Consider the following 23,888-nt stretch of genomic DNA (forward strand, 5'->3'; position numbering starts at 1 on the left):
AACAACACTGGTTTGCTTTACCACCAAAAATGAGGAAAATCATTATCATTACATTTTACAGCGAGTTCTGACACTACAGAAGCAAGGGAAGTTACCGCTTCTCCCAAATGCCAGTAGGCACTCACACTAGGACAGAAGTGCCTTTTAGGCAGATTTACCTAGGAGACCATCTCACTCAGGAATTCTCCTCCTTCAGGCTCCTACACCTATATGGACCGTATATATTATGATATTTAATTGTAATAATTACAATTGAAATTTATACATTCCAAGATGCTTTTGACTCTTAGGAGGCTCTTCAAACACTTTCATATATTGTAATAATAAAAGTGAGAATTCAATATCCAGATCAGTGAAAATTCCACCCTCAAAAATTTCATTGGCCTCATAATGAAACCACAGCTATATGATTTTATGTAAAACCTGCCTTCCAACCCAGAGAACAGGATCAAAATAAATACTTTTAAAAGGGTTTATTACAATTTCATGAACACATTCTACGTGGCTTTTTCTACAAGGTTTGGTGCCAGTGACTTCCCATCAGGGTTGAGACGCTTGCTTTGTGGTTAGCTGCCAGCACTGGCTTCGACTGCCACTAGCACCACCCAAAATGATTTTCATGCAAGCCTGTAACCATTTACCAACCTGTTAATCCTAAATAGTTCAAGACTGCTGAATATGAAAAAAACCCCACACTTAAAAGGACAGGCTTTGCGGAGAGAGGCAGCTCCTGAGAGGGGACAAGGACTTGCCCTCCATCCCCCAACTCCCTCCCTCAGCCCAGCACTGCCTGCATCCCCTGCACTACCAGTCTCCCACTCCCCAAATCTGGCAGCTGGGGGCAAGGGGCAGCACAGAGTCTGCTGCATTAAGAATATATGTGCAACCCATATTCTGGCAAGGAAAGAAAAGATGAAACTAAGGAGAGCTCAGCAGCCACTCCCCTATGCTATTAATTGTGGAACTGTGTCCCCATGCTGAGGCATAAACACCAGGATTGCCTGAGAGTTTTAGCTAGGATAGAGCCACTGATGGTACCACACTGTCTCCCGTAACGTACCTGCTCCTGTGGCACTGGCTGGTGAACACTTACTCATGCATGCACAGAAAGTCTCTGCTCTGAACCAGTTCCCATCACAACTCATGGAGCAGCACAGGCAAGGACAGAGCTAGCAGAGTGCAGGGGCAGGGCAGGAGGTGTAGGGGAGCTGGCAGTGCTTTGCAGAGTTTTGCAGGGAAAAAACTCTACTGCCAAGCAGGATCCTGTCGCTACATATTAGCTTTCAGCTTTAACAAAATTAAGCAGCAACTACCAACCATTTTTTGCTGCTGTGCAGGTCCAGCCAAGGTTCAACATTGATAACAAGCAATAGGGGCGCCAATATTGGTATCAATTCAGATTCAGATGGCTCAAGAGCAAAAGACGCATCTAAAACCATTCCAAAGTGGGCTCAGTCTGCAATTCTTCATTCCCAGCACTGCTGCAGAAGTGGTGCCATGTTACCCAGACTACTGTTACCAATACACAGCCAGCAAAGGAAATCATTTTGTTGCCTCCTCCTCTGCTCCTCTGGCTGCAATGCAGCACGTGGACAGCAGCATCTTTAGGATCTGCCCACATAAACCAGGAGAGCAGTGCACCACAAGAGCATTTGTAGACTAAAACAAGTCTTCTTTGCACCAACAAATACACATTTTAAATGAGTTCTCCTTCAACCTGACTAGAGCTAATTGTCTGACAGCTGGAGAACATAGTCTGGGTGAATTTCATCACAGATCTAAATCACACATTCCTACAGACACATCATGATGCAAACCAAGCTGGGTACTTGGGACAAGAGAGACATTCATTTAAAGCACATCCATGATCAAAACCAAAACACTGATGCAGATGCATCTCAATCAAGAGTAAGCAGGAACATCCTGCTCCTCAGACAATGCTCTCTCCTAGCCTAACAGTATCTTTTCCCTCATGTCAGCATAAAACACCCATGTGGCCATGCAGAAAAACAGACTTGAAAACTACAGTGGTTGAAAGGAAACCTCTCCAAACCCCCCCAGCCCAGGGTGGATTACTGCCCCAACCCAGCTCACAGCACAACTGGATGGAGACAAGAGAACAGTAAGAAACAACAGGTCACTGGGGAGAAGGGTCATTGCTTTTCTAGCAGTCCTTAAACTTACAGCTTTAGAGGGCTATTTAAAATATTAACTGCAATTACTCAGGGAGAGCAAGTGATGGGAAAGCTTGTTCAGTCAGTGCTTCTAAAAGATCTACTGAAATTAAGTTAGTGCTGCATTTCTTAGGTTTGCTATTAGTACCTGAAAAAATATTTATAGTTAAGAATTAAAACCTACTGGGTCAGAGCTTCAGTGTGAACCCATTTAAAGCCAACACCACTGTCCTAGGAAAGAGGACAAAAACATTTTTGCCTGCAAAGTTCTGGGTCACACTCTCAATGACAAACATCTGTAGTTTCCTGGCCTCAAAATCTTAAGAAATCTGAAGAGGAACACCTTTCATATTTTCAGGACAGCAGTCCTCATCTTTGAGCTTGGCTGCCTATCACAAAGATGTCACACCAGTGGGATGGAAAGGAAAGCGCTCACGAGATTAGTAATACAATAGCTCTCAAGTATTATGAGATTGCTGCTACTTCTTAAAGGCTACTGATAATTTACACAGAGCATTTATTTCATACAGGCCATTTTGAGCTGACTGGGGCTGTTCAATGTGGTCTTCCTCTCCTTAGGACAGCAGTAAAGCAGTCATAAGCTACAGCTGCCCAAAGGCAACAAGGCTGGCAGGAAGCAGCAGGGTCTTTCCTTAACCCTGGAAATGTTATTTTAGGGGTGGGAGGTGAAGCGAGGACCACGTTTTTGGGCAAGGGAACACTTTTTTCAGGACTGCAACAAAAGCTTCAAGCTAAATAAAGGTTGCAAACAATTGCTTTGCTTTTAACTCAATCATGTCAGTCAGCTTAGACAACCCGTGAGAAGTTGTACTTACAATGAGGAAGACTATGTCAGGAAAAGGAAGAAGGGATAAAATAATTTCCTTCCTTTGCAAACTCTTCCCAAAGCCTGAAGATTGCTGTGGCTATTTCAGACCTAGACAAGTGTAACCTACAGTCTGGTAGAATTACCTCCACCTATCACTTCGCTTTAATAGAAGTTACTTTCTGCATCATGCACATCTGAAGTTTCTGATAAGCAATGGTACTGAAAGGGATCTCTCACAGCCAGTGAGCTCACTGACATACTTTACCTGAATAATGGCAAGTGTTGGCTCAAGCCGAGGGTTTTCTCTCTTAAGAGAGGCTAAGGATTCCTTTGCATTCTCAGCGATTTTGCTGCAACACAATAAGAAGCAAATCTTTAGCAAAATAAACCTTCCTAACTGCCAGCAAAGCCCAGTGTTAGTCAGCAATATGGAATAAATGCCTAGGTATACATGCTTTTAATCACCAGATTTATGGATGGATGTAAACCGTGAAGGCTGGCGTTCAGCAGGCAGGTACAGAAAACCTTGACAGACCAAATTACCTTTGTTCTACAGCTATGAGCATCATTGCTCTGACACGCCCAAAAACTTTAGAGCCAGCCTATGCGATTTCATGAGAAGGCTGGTCTGGCACCCCCACAGGAAGCCCAGCAGGGATCCACCACCCCAAGCCCTCGGTTTCGTTTCCATACCCTAGAACCAAGGGGTGACAGAAGCAGAAGCATTTACATCTGGGGCTGCCACAGCTTAAAAAAAAAGGAAAAAGATATCCCCAGCCCTAACAGCAGCTAAGCAGCCGCTTTCATGGATGCTCTTCAAAACTGCAGGCAGCAGGGAGACAGAGGTGCTCTGTTTGACTTGCTGCTTCTTGGAAAAACTGGTGGCATCAGGAACGCCTTCTGGAATTTCTTTTCGGGTAAGTGGCTGCTTGCTCTCTCCTGCTACCTTCTGCACATGCAGATGACACTTACCCAGCAGGGGAAGGAGGAAACCCCCCCGAAAGATGTCTGTCTGTCTGTCTGTCTGTCTGTTCCCCACGGCTAAAGGAGCAAAGCACAGCCCAGGCAGGTTTTTTTGCCGCCTCATACCCTACCCCTTAGAGGAACCAATGACCAGTTGAGGACAATGTCGCGGCAGACAAGCCGTTCCAGCTGAGGTTTGAATGGACGGGAGTGGGGAGGGACAACACACACATTTTCCAGGCGCTCGTCCACGCGCAGCCTCACCTGAACCCCGCCACGTTACCCTCGCTCGCCGTAACACAAAAAAAAAAAAAACACGGGAAAAAAACCCCCAAAAACCCAAAAGAAACCCACACAAACCCCAATAAACAAACAAACAAAAAAATTAAAGAAACAAACGGTGGCTGAGCGAGAAGTTTAACCGCGAGGTCACCCTCATTCCCATCGAGGTATCCCACACCGAGCGCCCGCTACGAAATCCACCCAAACCAACCACCGAGGGAACCATCCCCCCTCAACCCCCTTTACTCTCCCCTTACACCCCACCCCCCTCAACCCCCTTTACTCTCCCCTTACACACACCGCTTCACCTTCCCCATCCACCCCCGCCCCGCCCCGGTTGCATCAGCCGCCGCCGCCCCCTCACCGCGCCGCCGCGCCGCCTGCCCGCGGCAGCCGCCCGCACAGCCCGCGGCTCGGCGGGGCCAGGCAGCGCCCGAGAGCCGCGCTCCTCATGGCTCCGGAGGGCTGCGAGGCGCCGGGGAGCGAGGTGAGGGCGGTGCGGCTTGCGGGGAAGGCGCCGCCCCCCCCCCCCCCGCCCCAGGCCGCGCCGCTCCCCGCCCCGGCGCTTCCGCCCGGCGGCCCCCGTCCCCCCCGCAGCCAGCGCAGCCGGAGCGTTTGCATACTCGAGGTTTATTAAAAATAGTACGAAATGGTCCCTGGGAGAAGTTACACGCTAGTCAAAAGTCCCTTTTTCCGCTCGTCCGGGGTCCCCCCCGCCCCCAACTCCGCGAGATGCGAGTTAAGACAACAGTCCCCTAGCCGCTTAACAAAAAAATATCTAGACGTGCGCGGGTAAAGCACAGATTCAACTTCTATTCGTATTTACAATACTTTACAAGCTATATTAAATAAATACGGGCTCCGCTACAGCATCTTGAATATGTACAACGTTATTTCTCAGTGGGATTTTGCTTCGAGGCGGGTCCTGTTCATACATGGATGTGCTGATGGGAACAAGCATCCCTGTGGTACGAGCTAGTAAGTACCCTGACCCGCCAGCGCTCCAAAGCACAATTCCTAGCCAATGCAAGATACGTGCAGTAAATAATTTAACCCCTCCTAACAAGTTCAAGTCCTTAAATCTTACTCTACAAGTAATTAGCTGTACACTGGTAACTTCAGGTTTTCCTCATGGTAACCAATGGAGTCAAATAGTTGGCTGTTCTGGAAGCTGTTCTGTAGCTGACGAGTATGATAATGTGGCCTGTAAAAATAGTATTTCAATTAAACTCCTTTACGTTTAACTTTCTACTTGCTTTATCCGTGTACTCTGAAGAATTTAAGCACCAAAAAATGAACAACAGTCACACAAGATGATGAGTGTAGACGTGTTTAGGCCTTCCTTTAGGTACAATATTTTCAAGTAACAGAATCCAAAGCTGTGCAATAGAGATTACGAGGGGGAGTAAAATAGGCATCATATTGGAAAGCCTGTTCTTGTTGTGAATGACAACATTTAGTCTATACCTATATTATTTGCAACTGAATGGAATGTATTCTCATTTTTTTAAGCTACTTTTAATGTACATAAATTGGACTCAATTCAGCCCTGGCTGGTTTAGAAAAGTACATATTTTACCTCTCACTACCAGGAAGGATCATTCCTTGTGAAAGGAGATACATTTCCTGGTGAAGCAGCTGATCACTCAACCAGCAGAACAGCTGAAACATCCCATGAGCCCAACATGCTGCATGACTAATTTTTCACCCAAGTATTTGGTCAAGTCCCATTTTCTCTTGGGGTTACTAACTTTGGGACTCAAAGAAATGCCCTGCTGGCCACTGCATATAAAACACAGCTACTTGAGAAATTCACACCTAGTGAGCAACAAGATACTCAGATTTTGCCTGCCTGTCACAACCACCACTACCACTGGAGGTACTAAACTCAGCTTAGCCATTTTCACAAGCAAAGGAGCTCCTCTTCTAGTATTCAAAACATGCTCCACACAAGGGCTGTGTCACATCTACAGATTCACGTGAAAAGCTAACACTGCCCACTCACTTCCTACTATGTGATTACACAAAGTAGAAGAAGCTTCAGACACAGCAGCTTGGCCTCTCTCACAAGCGCTAGGACTAGATTCAGTTTAAAACCTAAGAAGCCTGTTCTAAAGTAATGTAGCATACGCGTTGGTCCCATACACTTGGAATATGTCTGTCAAAAAGTAACGTGCAAAAAGTATGTGCAACTGCACACATAGTATGTTGGTGTAATTACCAGAACTCGGCTCAGAAATCTGCACACTTAAAGGAGTAACTCCTCAGCTAAATGCTCCCATATGTAACAAATGTAAACACATGGGTATTTTGGACACAGAACACTGGTTATCACCTCAAAACACTAGGGTTTCCACACGATAAACTGGTTCAGAAATCAAATGACATCACACCTGGTTTGATGGTAAGGATCAAAGAGTATCACACCTAACAAAAGGAGAGATGCAAAGATTGAAACGGAGATGAGAAGTCCATCAGCACTATGGAGGGAGACCTCAGACACAGTGCACATTTGGCCTTTTTCACTTCCAGAATTCTAAACTATTTTTAAAAAAAGGATATATTTCACATCTATTTACAATAATACAGTGATACAATGCCTGATTGTGTAATATTATGAAAATACATGATGCCAGTAGTGATTGTCCTCATATATACTTTGTCATGATAAGGCAGTACAGCTAGAAATTACTGAAAACATCAGGCAAAGCTACTTGAACTGAGACACTGAAACTTTTCCCTTAAAGACTGGACAATATTCTGCTGATTAGGAGATGGTACTCTCCACAGGTAGTCATTTAGTTTATCCGAATCACTATATGCAGTCAGATACGGGGTAAGCGCATGTTTGCTGCTGGCAGACTTTGCAGGAGTACAAGAAACAGTTTTGCCACAGAGCATTTCATAAGGAGCAGCATCTGCGTTACACAGTTTAGGATCAGATTTTCTTCCTTGGTTCTGAGTGGTCTCCAAGTCAGATCCCTCATCTTCAGACTTTATTTCAACATAATCGTCATCATCATCCCCTTCTCCTTCTTCAGTATCTCTGAAATTAGAAAAATAGTTTTGAGTGGCCATCTGTGCTGTCAGAGGAGAGGCTTTGTTCACTCTCAGAACCTTTTGAGAATCCTGTAGAATCATATCTGAACAGTTCTCAGGGATTTGCTTTCTTGTATCAGTCCCTGAACATCCTGAAGCAATACCCAACGTTTGACGGCTATTGAACCGGAAGTTCCTATTCAAATGCAGCTTTTTCTTGTCCATTTCATTAGGATATAGGATTGCTTCTCCAGACCTGTTCACCACAATTGAGGAAGATGACTGTGACCTGCTGTACACCTGTGGTTTTACATTGCTTATTCTTCTCCCAAGGGAGTTATAGATGTGATCTTGATGTAAATTTTCTTTGTTCGGTTGGCTTATAATGGCACTCCACCTCTGCGCTGGGACATGCAAACGGTTAGAAATCTGGAGGGAAGGCACTGAGCCAGCTCCTGGCAACTGTGGTGAACTGCTTTTTGCACCAGTTTCTGTGTACAAGCTCTTGGACTTCGGGTCTTGAGATTCAGACCACGGAGAGAAGTCGGCTAGCTCGCCGTTGCTGTATGTAGAATGCAAAAGCCAATCCTCTGCTCTTGAGGACTCACTGGCAGCCTGGGAATGGTGAGGAGATGCAGCCACAGGTGTAGAATACCTCTCAGCTGATGGCTCCTGAGTGGTGGCCCAGGCTTCCTTTTGGACCTTTGATGAGCTTTCTCTAAAGACAATTTGGTCATAAAGCTGAGAATATTCAGCGATTCTGGCACCTAGAAAGAAGAGAAAATTAACTTAGCAAGCAATCCATTCAAATAAGTAGCGTGAAAATCTAATAATCCCAAAATGCTTTGTATTAGTAAAGAGAAAAATGTACAGCTATAAATATCTTCAGCCTCAACAAAGTAACATGAAACAACGGAGGCCAAAAGAGCCGTGCATTTCATTGCAGTGTGCTGAAATGCAATGAAAAACAGCAGCACAAAATATCTGGTAACAGTGAACAGTCATGCAGGACAGAATGCAGTGAAGAGTTCAATTAATACGCTGCTTGTTTCATGTTAAAATGGAAAAGAACATTCTGAAATTGGCCTGGTAAATAAGATAAGATATTCAGAGACTTTTATAAATCTCACAGGATGGCGAGAATTACACTAGTGTGTGGAGTCTTGTGTCTCCATATCTCAAATTTGTTTCAATCAACTGCAGACAAAAGGCTGTTGCATATCCACAACTTCGCACAGTCAGTAGAAACAGCAAGACGACCAGCTCTTCCTTATCTGACCCCACTCCTTAACGATTGTACGTGTGATGTGGATGGTACCTGAGCAAGCCTACATGACTTGGTAGAGTATGAACATGCCTGAAATAAATGTTTTTAGCCAAACTCTGAAGATCATGCTATTAAAAGAAATAACTGCTTTTCCATAAAGAGGCCAACAGTGCTTCAGGCTGAAGTTCTATTTCCAGCCTAAGCTGCACTGATTTTTCCTGACACTACCCCGCTATTTATTCCTAATTTTATGAAGTAACAACAACTTACTGTGATATAAAGGACTATTCATGTTAGAAGCAGTCACAGAAAAATCATTTTGGTGGTAACATATAAAACACAATACTGATGCTCAATTAGCAATGCAGGGAAAATTCATAAACTTCCAATTCTGTACACAAATTTCATTGAAAGTTACTAAAGAAATATATCTGTACAGAAATATTTTTGACATACCAATAGCAGGACCACCTTGTTTCTTCTCCTCCAGAATGGCAGCAAGATCTTTGTGTTTCTGTTTTTGTTGTCTGCTGGCTGGCTGTTCCTGCTCTGGACTTCTAACTTTCAAAAGCTGGTTGGCCTTCTTAATTTTTTGACTGTACTGCCGTGCCATCATAAAAACTCTGTTCTTTGTTTTATCCACAACAGCCAAGTCATTTTCCATGCCCTCTGTATGCGCATTGGACAGAACGCTATTGGCAGACTCATATGGGCTGTCTACAAAATGCATATCACTGGAGAAGGAAGATCTGTTCAGACTCATGAAAGAGTTCTCCTTGCATGGTGTGCTGTCTTCAAGCCTGAAATTAGCCTCACTAATGGTGGCAGCCCTGGGCTTCACAGTTTTAGGGAAAATAGGAGTTTCTGGCAGAGAGAGAGTAGACAGCGAGTACTCTGCATCTTTACTCAGTTCAGGTGTGCTACCAGCATGCAGCCTTTCCTGCATATCATCTTTACAAACAGGAAACGCTGCAAGGAGACGGTCTCTTGTCTTTTCCTCATTTTTCTTGATGTAGTTCTCCAGGTCATTCCAAATCTCATCTACTTCCTCAGAGAGTTTATCCGCTGCAGACTTATGAGAGAGTGAATCTGAGTTGGAGGAGCTGTCTACTAAGCTCAAATAGTCATTGTCAACAGGAACACGATGGTAGGGACTTTCATCTTCACTGAACTGGAGACTCTCTTCAGAAACAAACTGCTGTAGATTGTCACAACGTGCAAAGTCTTTTTCCAGGCCCAGAAAACTCTGCCCTTTGGAACATTTTAAGGGGTCACATTTAAAATTCAATAGAGGTGTTTCTGGAAGCACTATGGTGTCATAAATGTTGTCTTCAACAATTCTGAGCTCATCCAAACTTGAAGTAGGTGCTTCTCTACTAAGTAGTACTTCATCTCTACTAGCATGGATTGAGGCCCTGTTTTGATTTGTTGTCCTCTTTTTTGAGGGCGAATCTAAGCTGCTTTTATTTTCAGCCTCATAGAGAGAGTCTCGAGCAGATCTCTGGGGACCATGGTCTGTCTCCTCTCTTCTTGTCAGACCCATCAGCTTTAAGTCTTCATAGCTTATATTATCATAAACATGTTCGATATCATCGATGGTCAGCTCCTCTGAAGATTCAGGATACACATTCATACTGCTCACCTCTGCTCTCTTCACTTCCTTTCGGGAACTGCGCTCCCCAATTTTATACCTTATGCTGGCTGGACACAGGTTACTTTCACCAGCACTACTGGCCCGTCTGACAATTTTGGGACGGGTGGGGCTAGATGTCTCACTTTGATGAGCTGTCCCCAAGTGCCAGCTGCATGGACGCCCAGTAGAACCCCTCCTTTCTCTGCCAACAGCTGAACTAGCTTTGGATGTAGACACTGATGGTACAAACATCTGATAATCGTCTTCATCGTCTTCATTCTCACAAGGTGGACGCCGGCTGGGAAACAATGCCTGCCTGATCTGATGGTCAGTCCAGATGTTTCTGATAGAGGTACTTCCCCCCAGGATATTCATGATTAGTGAGTTGCTCTGGGGTGTGCTGAATTGTCTAGGCAACTGTGGTTGTCTAACTGTGCAGGAAAATGGAAGACCCGTGTTGAACTGGGTTGACTCTTCATCTGAAGGGTCCTTGGAACTCTGTGGACAATTGAAACATACAGGTAATGTTAGTCTATCCTCCGCAACAATACCACAATTCCCTCTGTTCACAGAACAGCCATAGCACCAGTGTCCAGCAGCACAGAGTCAAGTGGATATGGGCAGCGTGAGCAGGCTCTTTGCCAGAGAGCCAGGGAGCTAAGGTGGCAATGCCAGACTACTGCGCCTCCTAACCCTTCCCATTACTCAGAGTTTACTCTTGGCATTTAATAACACCTTACTTCAAACAAGATATTGGCTCATGCCAACACATGAGTAATTTGTTTGGCAGGGGACAGATTAAACCTTTTATGCTAACTCTGCAGTTTCACAATTGGATTAAGCTCATCTGACTTTGGGTTTCTGCCAAAAAAATTGTTCTCCTCCCTTTCCCCCGCCTATAACCCTAGCAGAAAGGTATGTTATGCTCTCTAGCACATACCACTGAAAATTTCATTGTCTTTTTGGACTAAGTTTTCATCCAGCTCAGCTAGCAGATCTAATTTACAGCAACACCACATGCCTGCTAATGCTAACATCAAAGATGCTGTAGACAACCTGAGCCAGAGCCTGGGAAAGAGAGGGGAAAATTAATTCCTTTTGGTTTAAGTTAATGCTGATCGGTTTGTTCAGTTATTTTTTTCCCCTGGCCCCAAAGAAGTTTTTCATCATACAGATTAATATTTCAATGATATGACTATTAATACATGACATAAGCAGATGATGACTTATCTGTCTACCTAGGGAAAACATAGATTGCTTTGACATATCTATGATGCATAGCAAAATAGACGTAAAACAAAAAATAAACTACATACCTGTGTTTCACACTTGTTGAGATTAACACTTCGTCGTTTTTCAACATTTTCAGCAGCTTGACTATTGAGTCTTTTTCTTCCCCCTTTTGATTTCTGCAGTGAGTTTTGCTGCACTCCCTGTAATTTAAAAGAAAACAACAAGGAAGGGGTAAGGAAATCTACAGTTCTTTGTACAGCCTTGTTCAGAAGAATTACTGGCAGCTAGAAAAGGACAAGTATCCACACCAGGGGTACAAAATGCTCTTGAGTAGTCAGAGCACTGCCACAAGAATGACTCAGAGCCTAGAAAACTTTCTTTATGACAATGAATGAAATGAAATCAATCCATGCAGCTTGACAAAAAGGAGTTGAGAGCACAACCTGTGCTTAAAAATACAGCTGTAAAAGAATACATAAAAACTGAGCAAGGGAAAAGGCTTAATCTAGCAGCCAAAGTTATAACAGAAAAAGATGAGGGGATAGTCCTGTTATCACTTGCAGTCTTGAAAATTAAAAAGAGGTCTAAAGTAAAAAAAATATGCTGTCATCCAACTTCCCACAAAAAAACCCCAGAACCAAAAATAAACACAAGGCCAGAATGTTACATGTTGAGCAGTGTCCAAATGATTTCAGAGTGAAGAGCATGCATGGTGGGAATGGGAGGAATCTGAAAATGTATTGTTGCCACACCTAGAATTAAACAGCAAGCTACTATTATATATTTTTATATTCTTTTGCACTTGCTCATTCTTTTGTACTTACATCAGGAAGAGGGAAAATTACAAGACACTGCATTATACTGATATGAGATACTATTTTATCGAAGATTTACAAAGCAAGTACTGTAATTTCAAAGAGGAGATGCGCAGCAAGCTTAAAAAAGGAATTTCAGTAATAGGGTTCAGATAATTTACAAAATAAATGGACCACACAAGGACGTGACCTCAGCAGAAACTAAACAAACCAAAATGAAAATCTGCATTCTTTAATACAGCCATATTGCAAAACTGGGATTTTAGTCTTTTTTAAGTACTATGTATATGTGGAAACATCATGCAGAGTAGAGAAAACTACCACCTGTCATATGACTGTGCAATAGTAAGAGATAAAGATTCCTGTCTTCACAAATCTTATTCACATCTCGTCCCATTAAAGTTCACGTGTTCCTATTAACTGCCCGCAGCTCACAGGTCAAGAAACACCACGCTACATGTGGCCGTGCCTGAATCTTAACTTAATATTCAAGTCTCTGCTTCAGACAGCTGAAGGCACTGTTTCTGCATGTGGCCTAAAAAGGTTTCTGTCATGGCATCAGCTAGAGAATAAAAGAAAGGTCAGTTGTGCACAACAGGTTAAAAAAGCGTCCTTCTCTCAAAGCTAGGCTTGAGGACTGCTAAGGGCTAAGTAAAATCTCTTTCAAACACTGTGGATTTGATCTTTCCTATCAGAGCTAATTCTACATCTCCTTTGTTAAATTGTAAGAGTGTTGTGTCATGTCTAAAGAAAATTACTTCTAAGGAGAAAGAGTTACAAATACTTGTAATATATTCCTGCCTACTTGTAGTTTTACAGATCATTTTAATCCCTCTTCCATCCTACTCAGCAAAAAGTACTTTATACTTTTTTTCCCCCATTTTCCCACCTGTTCAGAATCTTCCTCATCATCGGCATCAATCTGTTCTGTAGCAGAAGTCTGGAGATTTTCGTCCTGATCACTGCTGTAGGCTGGCTCAATGGACTCTTGAAACTGGCTCTCCAGACCACTGGGTTCCAAGGAAACCTTTTTCCTAGAATTCAGTAGGGTTTCACTTGATCCTAGTTTGGTGGCTTGAGATAATAGGGCTCCTTCAATACTGATCCGCTTAAAAAAAATAAACAAACACAAAACTTTGTTAGAAGTACGTAGAGATTTTCATATTTCAGTAAGGCACAGTTTTACATCAGCTACGTTTAAGCTACATTCAGTTAGCCACACTGAAATAAGATTTATAAAGAAATAAGTAAAACCAGTATTTTGGCATCCCAGTCAAGTCATATCTAATGTACCCTGCTGGTAAATCTCCCACACACACACACTTTAAATTCCAACCCCAACAAAAGCCAAGGACCTGAAATTCAAGACCAGATTTTCAAGCTGCACTGGTAACTTCATTACAAATTCTTACAGAAAATGTAAGAAATAGAAATGCTCATTTCCATCTGCTTAAGCTGTATTAGCTCTGTTTGGTCATATAGCATGACCTAAATATATGACATATATTTATATATCAGAATAAGCTGAAACTTTCCAATTTCATTTAATAAATGCAAAGACATGCTCCAAAGAATAAGCACTATCGTTATACACAGAACTTCTGTGATGGTGATATTTTTAAGTACCCTATTGTATTCTGAAATAGAGCCAATATATGAATCAATCTATTTTTCTTGATTAGGTATTCCTGAAATAGTTGTATTTCTATTGCTTTCATGCAAATAATTGTATTGAAGTCACTAAACAACATTTATAGGTTTGTTTCCTTTCTTAACATCAACAAAACCAAGAGGATGCAGATTCTACTGTAAATACTGTACTCTGAGTCATCTGAATGTACTAAACCAAGAAATGTAAGAAATGGCTTACCTCCTGCATATCTGGACTTATATCTGAAAATAGAAATAAATACTTCATCATAAACGAATAATCAAACTGGTATCAGTCTATACCCATTTTACTCCTATACTAATATCCCACTTATGAATTCCCCAAAGGGGGTTAAATGCAGCAGCAGTTGAGCAAACAGACTAAAGAGTTTCTGATCAAACAGCCAGCATGACTTGCACCCGAGGTCCTGATTTTGCAACACTGATATGATACGGGCAACTACTCACAATGGCCAAGATTTTGTGTGTTCAGCTACCAGTTGCTAGAATGTTTAAAGGATCAGATTCCAAATGTGGAAAAACAGATGTGAGATTTAAACACTAACATTTTGCTTTCTTTGCATGCCCCCTCCCCAGCTCCCCTCTCTCCCCCTGCAATGTATATGGGGAAAGTTTTGGCAAAAAACATTCATCTTTACTTGCTCTACAAAGTACAGAAGCACTGTGTCAATAAAGAGTAGATGAAGTAGCTTACCATTAGACTTCAAAACTTTATGGACTCTAGATGAGGGTTCTGAAAGGGACAACAACATGTTTAGGCACTTCAGCATTCCAAAGAAAGTTTTGGGCCTCTTGGCCAAATTTTTATAACAGGGATACCAAAATATAAGCTTCTGAGCCCATGGAGGGAAGCCATATTTTCAGCTTCTTAATCACCCAATTTCCTCACAAAAAGTATATGTTGAAGTGACAAACCTACAGCTGTTACCAAAACATATACTTGTTTCCTAATGCAACAGCAGCTACCTTCCATAAAAAAAAAATAAAATGTAAATTTTCATTCTGTGTTAAGAATCCTACTTTCAAAGCACTTGGTCATCTCTGCTATTGCTCTAAGTTGCTGGAGGTTTCCTGTAAGAAATATGTTTGAGGTAATAACAGCTTAGCAGGGCTTGACTCATAAAAGTATAGTAGCTGAATGTCACAAAGGAAGCCATTTGATCAGTATTTTGTATTATTCCTTTTACAATCAAAACAGCACCACTACACTCTTTCACCTCACAAATAAAGGAAGATGTCTGAAAAGTAATTAAAACTTGATTGTTTTCCAGACACAAATGCTGCTGTATGATAGATCACTACATCAATACTCTCATGAACCTTAAGTCATTCTCAATACTTAATGTCACATACTCCAAACTGGAAAGGTCTTTAAGGAGCTGAAGAGGGGAATACATTGACTGCATTATGAAGTCACCTAAATAGACAGACATTTGTAGCAGCTTCAAGAGGAAACTAACAATAATTATGGATGTATGTTTGAGCTGGGGCGGGGGGAAATCAATGTCAGCATAATTACCTCTCAAATTTCTACTATCCATAAGGCAGACATTATACTAAGTAAAGACAGTAATCATATTTTGAAATAACAAGCCTACCACAATCAGGATAGAACCACTTCTGAGAAAGTAATTACTTGGAGTGGGGGAAGAAATGTCAGATTTATAAAATGTGACTGGCCTTCCTGTATATGCATTCTTTTATCCATTAGAAAGTACCAACTGTTCTTTAAGCATCCATCATTAGGAATGTATACCAATGAAATTAAAGACAAATGGTGGATAAAATGAATAAATCACATTAACAACAAATAGCTAATAAGATACTCCACCCATATCTGAGAGTTACTGTGCCATCTTAAATCTGCATGGAGTACAGGCTAGAGACCAATTACAAGTGTCCAGTCTCACCCAACCCTAAACAACCCTGCCTGTTTTCTATCTTGGTAGTAAAGGAGTTTCACCTGATTTCCTTCTCACTCTATGAGGAGCACTACCACCTTCTTTAGGCTGGTATAACGATTTCATTTCTCCCTCGGGGGTATAGTGGAAGCCCGGATGATCTGTGGAACAAGCAGAGGTACAAGGAATAAGAGAGTGACAAGGCTGCCACTTCACACAACTCCCCGACTATCTTTGGAGGCAGTGCCTCCATCCCTCTATGACTGACAAAGCGGCACTTCATCAAAAGCCTGAAGCAACACAAGCAACGTTGTGTGCTGCTGTAGGGTAGCTGCTAACCACCCAGCCACGGAAAAGCTTTGCACATTTAGTTGTGCCTTGCTCCAGGTGGCTAAGCTAGCAACATTTGTGCAGCATCATCATGTGTAATTATTTTCCAGTTTCTCAGTCAGAGCCTTCCTGACCAATACAACTATGTAGGTAAATAAAAAGCCCGCTTTACGACTTCCTCAGCATTTTTATCGTAGGACTATTGTTCTCATTTCCCTCCACTACTAGGTATCACTGGCAATGTGAAAAGCTAATGAAGCTTGCATCAGCAGAGGCAGCAGGCAGAAGATGCAGCAGCAGGGACAGTGCAGACGGGACTGTACTCGTAACACAGACAGCAGCATCACACATGTTCTCTAGCCCAGGCTCCTGGGACATACGCAGGTAAACTTTCCAGAAACAAGCACAGGCTTGCTGGGTCCCAAAAAGGAGTTTTCCTGGGGCTGTTTCTGCAAGTGCAATTACTTTCTGCCACAGCTTAAGAGAGCATCTGCTGTGCTAACTGGGCTGCAGGGTGATGGAAGACACCCAGATCAGCCAGGCATGCAGCTGCCACAAGGGCAGTAGGCTCCCTTGTTTGCCTCCCAGAGAAGCCATGCACAGGGCAGTGAGCAGCTGGCAGCTTCCCTCACTGCCCTCCAGCGGCAGGTTTGCCAGCACAATTAAGTCATAACACTTCTACATACTTAAAGCTGCATTTGCTTATTGCTCGCCCTTCAGTGGGTCCTAGCGAGAAGGAGCTTGTGCTACAAAACATAAGCCTGGCCTTCTTCCATCTCAGATGAAGCCAATAGTTAAAGCCCAACTTCTGAAGATGGTTTTATTAATTTTTACAAATGAAAGCAAAAAAGAGCCAACTTACGTATGGCATCCATTTCTAGAATTGCCTGTTTGGCCTGAAAGACGAAAAAAAAAAATCAAATGTAAAAGTTAAACTGTAAATAGAAATTACAAATTAGATTGCATATTACAGACAGTAGTGAGTTTATACATAAATAAAAGAAACTTCAATTTTTTAACTAATAAGTATGGTCAGCAGTGCTATCTTCTGTCTTCTTCTGTGTGCTGAACACATTACATACGTGAAGAAGAATTCTGCTGGCGGGAGTTTACCAGAGTTTATCTTTAGGGCTTCATAAAAAAACCACAGCACCTGGCAGCTCTGCCTTGCATGCCCACATCCCTTCTGGGAGTGCAAGGGGATGAGCACATACCTACACAGCACCAGTCGGGTGAAATATTTCTAGAGGATGCAGTGATGGCACATCTGACCACAAAAACTACTTTGGCTTCAAAGATAGGGTCTGTGCTGCACTGAGATCATGCTGCACACAGTGCTTCTCCTCCATGGGAACATACACCTCTAGAGATCTCTCTACAAGTCCCAGGATTTAGAGCCATCAATACGCTGCTCCGCATGGCTGGGATTGGCACAGAACTGGTCCTAGTATCTGGGAACCACAAGTTTTTGTGGTCACAAAACATTTCCTCCCTAAAATTCAAATAGTTTAACTCTTTAATTATTTTTTGGTTCTGAAGTTGTAGGCCCAGAAAACACTATCAACCTTGCTTCTTTTAAGAGTTTCCTTAGAGAACAGCTAGTGAAAAAAATCATCATTTGGTTTAAGTAAGATTGAACCAGGGTAAAAAGTATTTCATAATTGCTTAAAATTTGTCACTTTTTAAAATAGGAAAAATTATATGGCTGTTTTATTAAGTGTATCAGCTAATAAGTAAGAAATTAAACTAAAATAACATAGCCTATGTAACCTGTGTGAACCTTACTGAACCTGCAGTTCAGCAATTTTCCTCCAGGTGTCACATGTGGACTACTATTAAATCCTCCAAAATCTGGGCAGCGAGAAGCCTCATAATTAGCAACTACTAGCTGTCAAAAAGTGGAGAAAAAAACAGGCCCAAACAATGCAGACAACCTCAGAGGTTTATTTGGTTAGACTTTTCCTTTCTAAAGTGAAATTATTTCTGTGACCAGAAAATGGCATTACATTTTTGGTTACACATTTTTTCTACAGATAAAAAAAAATATCCAACAAATAGTGAGAAAAAATCTCAATACAAAGGAATCTTTGGTGGCAAGATGGCCAACTTGGTGAGACAGGCTTTAAACTGAAGGACTTGGGGGACAGAGTCCAAAGTGGCCACGCTCACACCATTGCATCCAGCTGGGGAATGCGCCAGGCTAACCTGAGCAGCAACAAGTGTTCCTTAGCTGTGGCGGAGGGAGCTGGGGTTGTTTAGCCTGGAGAAGAGAAGGCTGAGGGGAGACGTTATTGCTCTCTACATCTACCTGAAAGGAGGTTGTAGAGAGGAGGGAGCTGGCCTCTTCTCCCAGGTGACAGGGGACAGGACAAGAGGGAATGGCCTCAAGTTCTGCCAGGGGAGGTTCAGGCTGGACATGAGAAAAAAATTTTTCACAGAAAGGGTCACTGGGCACTGGCAGATGCTGCCCAGGGAGGTGGTTGAGTCCCCTTCCCTGGAGGTGTTTAAGGGACGGGGGGATGAGGTGCTCAGGGGCATGGTTTAGTGATTGTTAGGAATGGTTGGACTCGATGATCCTGTGGGTCTTTTCCAGCCTAGTGATTCTGTGACTCTGCGTGATTCTGTGAAAGGCAACAGGGGTTACAGTAGAGATAAAGAAGCCGCTGTCTAACTCTACTCAGCACTTGTCATGCCCCATCTGGAATGCTGTGTTCAGTTTTGGTCCCCACTATACAAGAAAGATGTGGACAGGTTGGAGAGGGGCCAGAAAAGGGCCTTGAGGAAAGTCTTAGGGGAGACTTCAGCACCATATTCCAGTATTTCAAGGGTAGCTACTAATATAGAGACACCTGTTTTACAAGAAGTCACATGGAAAAGACAAGGGGTTATGGTTACAAGTTATGATTAGACATAAGGAAAATTTTTCACAATGACAACAGTCAGCTGTCAGAATAATCTGCCAGGGAAGTGGTGGATTCCTCAGCACTGGAGACACCTAAGATTCAGCTGGACAGTGCACTGGGCCATCTTGTCTAGACCATGCATTTTGCCAAGAAAGGCTGGACCAGATGACCCATGAGATCCCTTCCAGTCTGGTATTCTATGATTCTATGACTATGAAAAACTGAGATCATGCTGCAGTATTTCATTTTACAACCCAATAAACTGCAACAAATATTTACAGTGTAAGCATGGATACTAGCATAAACATTATACCTTTGAGAAACTCTGTCAACAAAAAAAACTTAAGAGAAGAATTAGTAATAGCAACTGCTAGGGCTTTCTCTTCCTCCTATAATTCTCTTTTTGTTGAAAATTAGAGTTAGTACAGAACTATGTACTTCAGTTACAGGTAAAATTTTTAGCCAAAACAGCATAAAATTCAGTGAAAAAAAAAAAAAAAGTCAAGGAAACCAGTGAATTTAATTAAAAAAGGCCTCACTGTAAAACTCACTGGAAAAGAAAAAAAAAATCAGAAAAAAATCCTGCTTCCACATGAGTCAGTGGTGGCATTAGTTAACTAGGGTTAATACTCTTTGAGAAATGCAATATGTTACACTGGGAAACATCACCTAGAGCTCTAACACAGGATTCCTTAAGTTAAAGGACTAGGTTTACCCACTCCTAGACATTACAGCCATAAATATGATACAGTTCCCCATTTTCTTTGGCACAAAGCTTTCCAACTATCTCATCAAAAAGAGTTCAGATATTCCAGCTAGGGGTGCAGCTTTCAGGATGCATTTGTATATTTGTAGAGTGAACTATGTGCTGCTAATGGTTTCTCTGGTATGATATCTAACGAAGACATTTAAAACTAGCTTGGTAATGTCTATGCATGTTGCAATTATTGCTCCTCAGTGTTGTGCAGACAAGTAATACCAAGCCAATGTATGCTCTTACAGTGGAGGGTGCTGACACTGCATCTCTTGCTCACGTCTTAGCGGGCAAAAGCTAATGTGGACAGCAATGCTGCTAACCCAGTTAAATCCTTCTACTCCTGTATCAAGCTCAGCAGCTGCTTTTAATGGAACTTCCTCATTACTTCTGAGGAATTTTCAAAGACATAAGGACACAACTTGCTAATTAATGTCCTGGAGTCTAAACATTCTGCATACTGTCACGTGTCTTGCAGCTAACAAGATTGCTCTAAGTTAAATGCACGTACAAGGAGGTGGTGGAGTGTTTTGAATTTTTACCTTGGCAGGAATTTTAGCAGGATGATTTTCTAGAATTAACCTCTTCAGGTGAAGAATCCAAAGACGCTTGTCTTGCTGTGACTTTGCCTGGTCAAAAAAACAAACCATAGCACCATGAAAAAACCACTTTACGGCACTACACAGGCTAGGAATAGCATGGAATCATTGGTCAGGTTACCCAATATGCCAGGAGGCTTCTGTCATACCTGGACAGTATGTTGCATCTTAGGATTTTTGTAGTGGAAGACACTAAAGCTGAGTGGTTCCTTTGGTATTACTTCAACAAGCATGAGATTCCCACACTGTAACAAAGAGAGGCACCAATGTGAGCCACACTGGAATTTCAGAGAGACCCAGAGTCCCCATATGACAGCCTGCTTTCCAACATACCAGTATGTGAGCTTTGTATACAAACATCTCGTCTCTCTTTTTTGTAATTAGCAGCAGCTTGTCGAAGAGGAACAATGTACGCTCATTTTTGGCTCGCTGAATACGAAATGTTCCTTCTAACACCAGCTCCCCATAACTCGTGAGGTCTGGCCCTTTCCAGTTAGTAAGCAAACTTTGTATCTCCTGCAAAAGATCAAAGAACAAGTAACATTTATTTCAGAGATCTTACTTAAATAAAGACTAATAAAAGTGCTGAGGCCATTCCCACTCTCCTGTATGAAGTTCAGCATCCAACAGTATAAAGCCACCATACACCGGTACTGAGGTTGCTAGGTTATATGCAACGCTGCATCCAGGTTCTTGGAGGCCTATTGCCAAACCCAGAATAGACCACATCCTTCTGAGTACCAGTTACCTCTGTACCCAGCAAAAACCCCTGAGCTCCTCAGGGCAGCCTGTAGTGTAAGAGCAGAACCTCATCTCTCGGGGCTCACAGAGATGGTGAACAGTCCGTCACTCAGTCATCAGTCTGTCTTCTGCATCCTCCCTTTTCCCCTCTATGCCTCTAACCAATCCCTCTGAACATTCCTCACTCGCCCCGTGTATCCTCTTGAACTTGTGTCACGCCCCACCGGATGAATTATAATGACATGTCTATGTCCTGCAGACCCACCATAGAAGACACCTCTGTGAGGTGTTCAAATTGAAGAGATGTTTCTCAGAAGACTAGAGGATCAGAAATGATTTGGTCAACTTATCATCTGAAGATGACAAGATTTATTTGTATTTTTTATGATTTGTATACATACCACAGATATTTCTCACCTTATTTATTACTTAAGAAAACAAAAGCTGGAGAAACATCTAAGGACATCTTCACAAGCCTGTGTTGCTTAGCTATGGCTATTCTTGTTTCCTTCAGTTGCTTGTTTTTTCTGTCAGTGGCAATGACATAGCACTCAAGAATGATACAGCAAATGAAAGCAGACTAAACAGAGTACTTAAGTACAGAAATATTTTTAAAAGTCCATGGATGTTTAACCCTGGCCTCATCCTAGGCTGGTCTCTCCAGGACATTACACTTTAATACAGCTAGAAACCATCTTGCCAAAATTGATACACAAATGCAAGCTAGAGCATTCACAGGGAGAAAATGCAAAAGCAGCACACTTTGGACTATGCACAAGGCTAGTACTAGAAGAAATTAAACAAAACAAATGAAAAAAACCTGCATTTTATGAGTCTCTCTAGGAACTTGTAAATAAGACAGGGTACAGCACAGGAATCTTGTCAACTACAGTTGAGGAAGAATGCACAAGAACTGCTGTTGTAGCACTGGCAGCATTACAGACTAAATAGCAGTGTGGTAGCCCACAGAAGACTTATCCTTATGGCTGGAGACACAGATTTTACTTTTTAAAAGTATTAAGTATTTAAAAGTATTAAAAGCATAAACATCTCCCACAATCCTATACATTTGCCAGTTGAGCTCAATAAACAAACAAACAAACAAAAAGTAACCTGTTTTTTACCATGAGCATTTTACTCTCATTGCCAAATCTTACTGGTTATCATTATTTGGATTTATAGCAGACTGTTATGTCATTTGCACGCATTTCAAGCAATGTGTAGCAAATGTTACACTGCTGCAGGCAAGACATTATCAAATGTAACCTTATTCTCCCTACATAAACAGAAAAAAAGTCCTAAAAAAATGAGGACAGATAAGTACCATTTATATTCAAAAAGAAAAAAAGAAACAAAGAATAATGTCCCTTCTATAAACTAAAAAAATCACCTCCATTTTCTTAAAGCAATATAAATACTGCTGATGAAATGTAATTTAAAATTGTAATTCAGTGGGAAGTTTGAAACAGAATGACTGTTCTGTAAAACATCTACAAAATAGCTTGGCTCTTGATGCCAAAAGTTACTGAGGGAGTAGCTTTTGTTTTCTCCTTAAAAATTCTTCACTCAATGTGAAGTTAACCTTTTCTATCACATTCCTAGGTTTACACTTTTCACAAAGCAACTGATAATGAGTTTTCAAAAGCCCAAGAGGAAAGTACTTAAAGAAGAAGAGACACAAGAAATGCCTGAAAACAAAAGTAATCAGCACAAAGAGGAGAAATCAAAACCCACAGGATTTCTGAACAAAGCCATGCCCTAGGATTGTACAGCAATTGCTGTACATTGAGGGAATGGAAGAAAAGTTATATTAACTCCCATATTAGTGCAAAATAAATGCTTTATAGTATGCTGCTTGTAGGGCAGACATGTCTGAGATTTTTCTGTGGCAGCTGTGACCATGGTCTCCAAGATTAGACAGCCACAGGCATACTCAAAAGGAGTCTAAATCATGACTAATAAAGGTTAAAATAAAAGATAAACTGAAAAATGTTAATGGCATGTATATTGACAAAAACGGCTCACAAACACCCATAAAATCTCTTTGGGAACTTACTTGAAGCCTGATGGCATGTTCATGCTTCCTCTTCATGTCATTTATGTGCCATGCCACTCTCTGCATCGTATCTATGGCTTCCAGCACCACATCATAGCCCTCAGTGTCCTTGTCAAGGTGGTTTTCTATCTCCTAAGAAAGAGAGAAAAAAGGTCCTGTTATTTCTAAATTAACGTTCCCAGCCAGACACAATACCACGTTTTTATCTGTAGTATTTTGTCTTCACATTGTGATCACTCAAATGAACCGTTCCTGCCTTTGTTACTATTGCATGTTGTTATCAGTTTGATTAACAGAAGATGACTAACAAAGCCAAACCTTTACGGTCAGTTTAGCAGTGACTATACTTGCAGCAGCTGATGTGAGCAGAGAGGCACAGACAGAGCACAACATGCTGACAGGAGACCTTTTTAGACAGCGTCTAATGGCTTTCTTAAAACACAGAACATCTACACACTCACAAAACCCTGATGGAATTACGCTAGGCATTGATTTACAGTTGGAGAGCAGAAAAGCACCAGACATTTTAAATACGGATCAGTGTCTTTACAGTTCACTAGAACATGACTCTCTAATAGGAAACATATGTGGAAAACGTTAACAATAAAGCAGGAATTTCCGAAACTTGCTTAACTCAATTCACTGAATATGGAAAGAGTTCCCAATCCTCAGTCATTGCTCTCCACAAAAATCTTCCC

At 41.9% G+C, this 23,888-nt stretch overlaps 2 protein-coding genes across 6 annotated transcripts in view; both read right to left on the reverse strand.

Annotated features, from left to right (window-relative positions):
- Window positions 1-4,701, reverse strand: part of MTHFD1L (methylenetetrahydrofolate dehydrogenase (NADP+ dependent) 1 like) — a 153,978-nt gene extending 149,277 nt beyond the window's left edge. Inside the window, exons 1-2 of the mRNA XM_069852119.1 lie at window positions 4,613-4,701; window positions 3,269-3,353 (exon numbers count right to left, since the gene is read on the reverse strand). Of these exons, the coding sequence (XP_069708220.1) occupies window positions 3,269-3,353; window positions 4,613-4,701 (174 nt within the window). The remainder of the gene's footprint in view (window positions 1-3,268; window positions 3,354-4,612) is intronic.
- A 169-nt stretch (window positions 4,702-4,870) lies between these two features.
- Window positions 4,871-23,888, reverse strand: part of PLEKHG1 (pleckstrin homology and RhoGEF domain containing G1) — a 135,368-nt gene continuing 116,350 nt past the window's right edge. For all 5 annotated transcript variants that reach the window (XM_069852122.1, XM_069852121.1, XM_069852120.1 and 2 more), the window contains 12 exons: window positions 23,191-23,322; window positions 20,727-20,909; window positions 20,543-20,638; window positions 20,337-20,423; window positions 17,000-17,033; window positions 15,870-15,968; window positions 14,601-14,639; window positions 14,106-14,128; window positions 13,125-13,343; window positions 11,504-11,620; window positions 9,011-10,685; window positions 4,871-8,054 (listed from right to left, as the gene is read on the reverse strand). In XM_069852122.1, the coding sequence (XP_069708223.1) occupies window positions 6,949-8,054; window positions 9,011-10,685; window positions 11,504-11,620; window positions 13,125-13,343; window positions 14,106-14,128; window positions 14,601-14,639; window positions 15,870-15,968; window positions 17,000-17,033; window positions 20,337-20,423; window positions 20,543-20,638; window positions 20,727-20,909; window positions 23,191-23,322 (3,810 nt within the window). In that variant the 3' untranslated portion in view covers window positions 4,871-6,948. The remainder of the gene's footprint in view (window positions 8,055-9,010; window positions 10,686-11,503; window positions 11,621-13,124; window positions 13,344-14,105; window positions 14,129-14,600; window positions 14,640-15,869; window positions 15,969-16,999; window positions 17,034-20,336; window positions 20,424-20,542; window positions 20,639-20,726; window positions 20,910-23,190; window positions 23,323-23,888) is intronic.

This window comes from Phaenicophaeus curvirostris, chromosome 2, assembly GCF_032191515.1.
Source record: "Phaenicophaeus curvirostris isolate KB17595 chromosome 2, BPBGC_Pcur_1.0, whole genome shotgun sequence".
Lineage (NCBI taxonomy): Eukaryota > Metazoa > Chordata > Aves > Cuculiformes > Cuculidae > Phaenicophaeus > Phaenicophaeus curvirostris.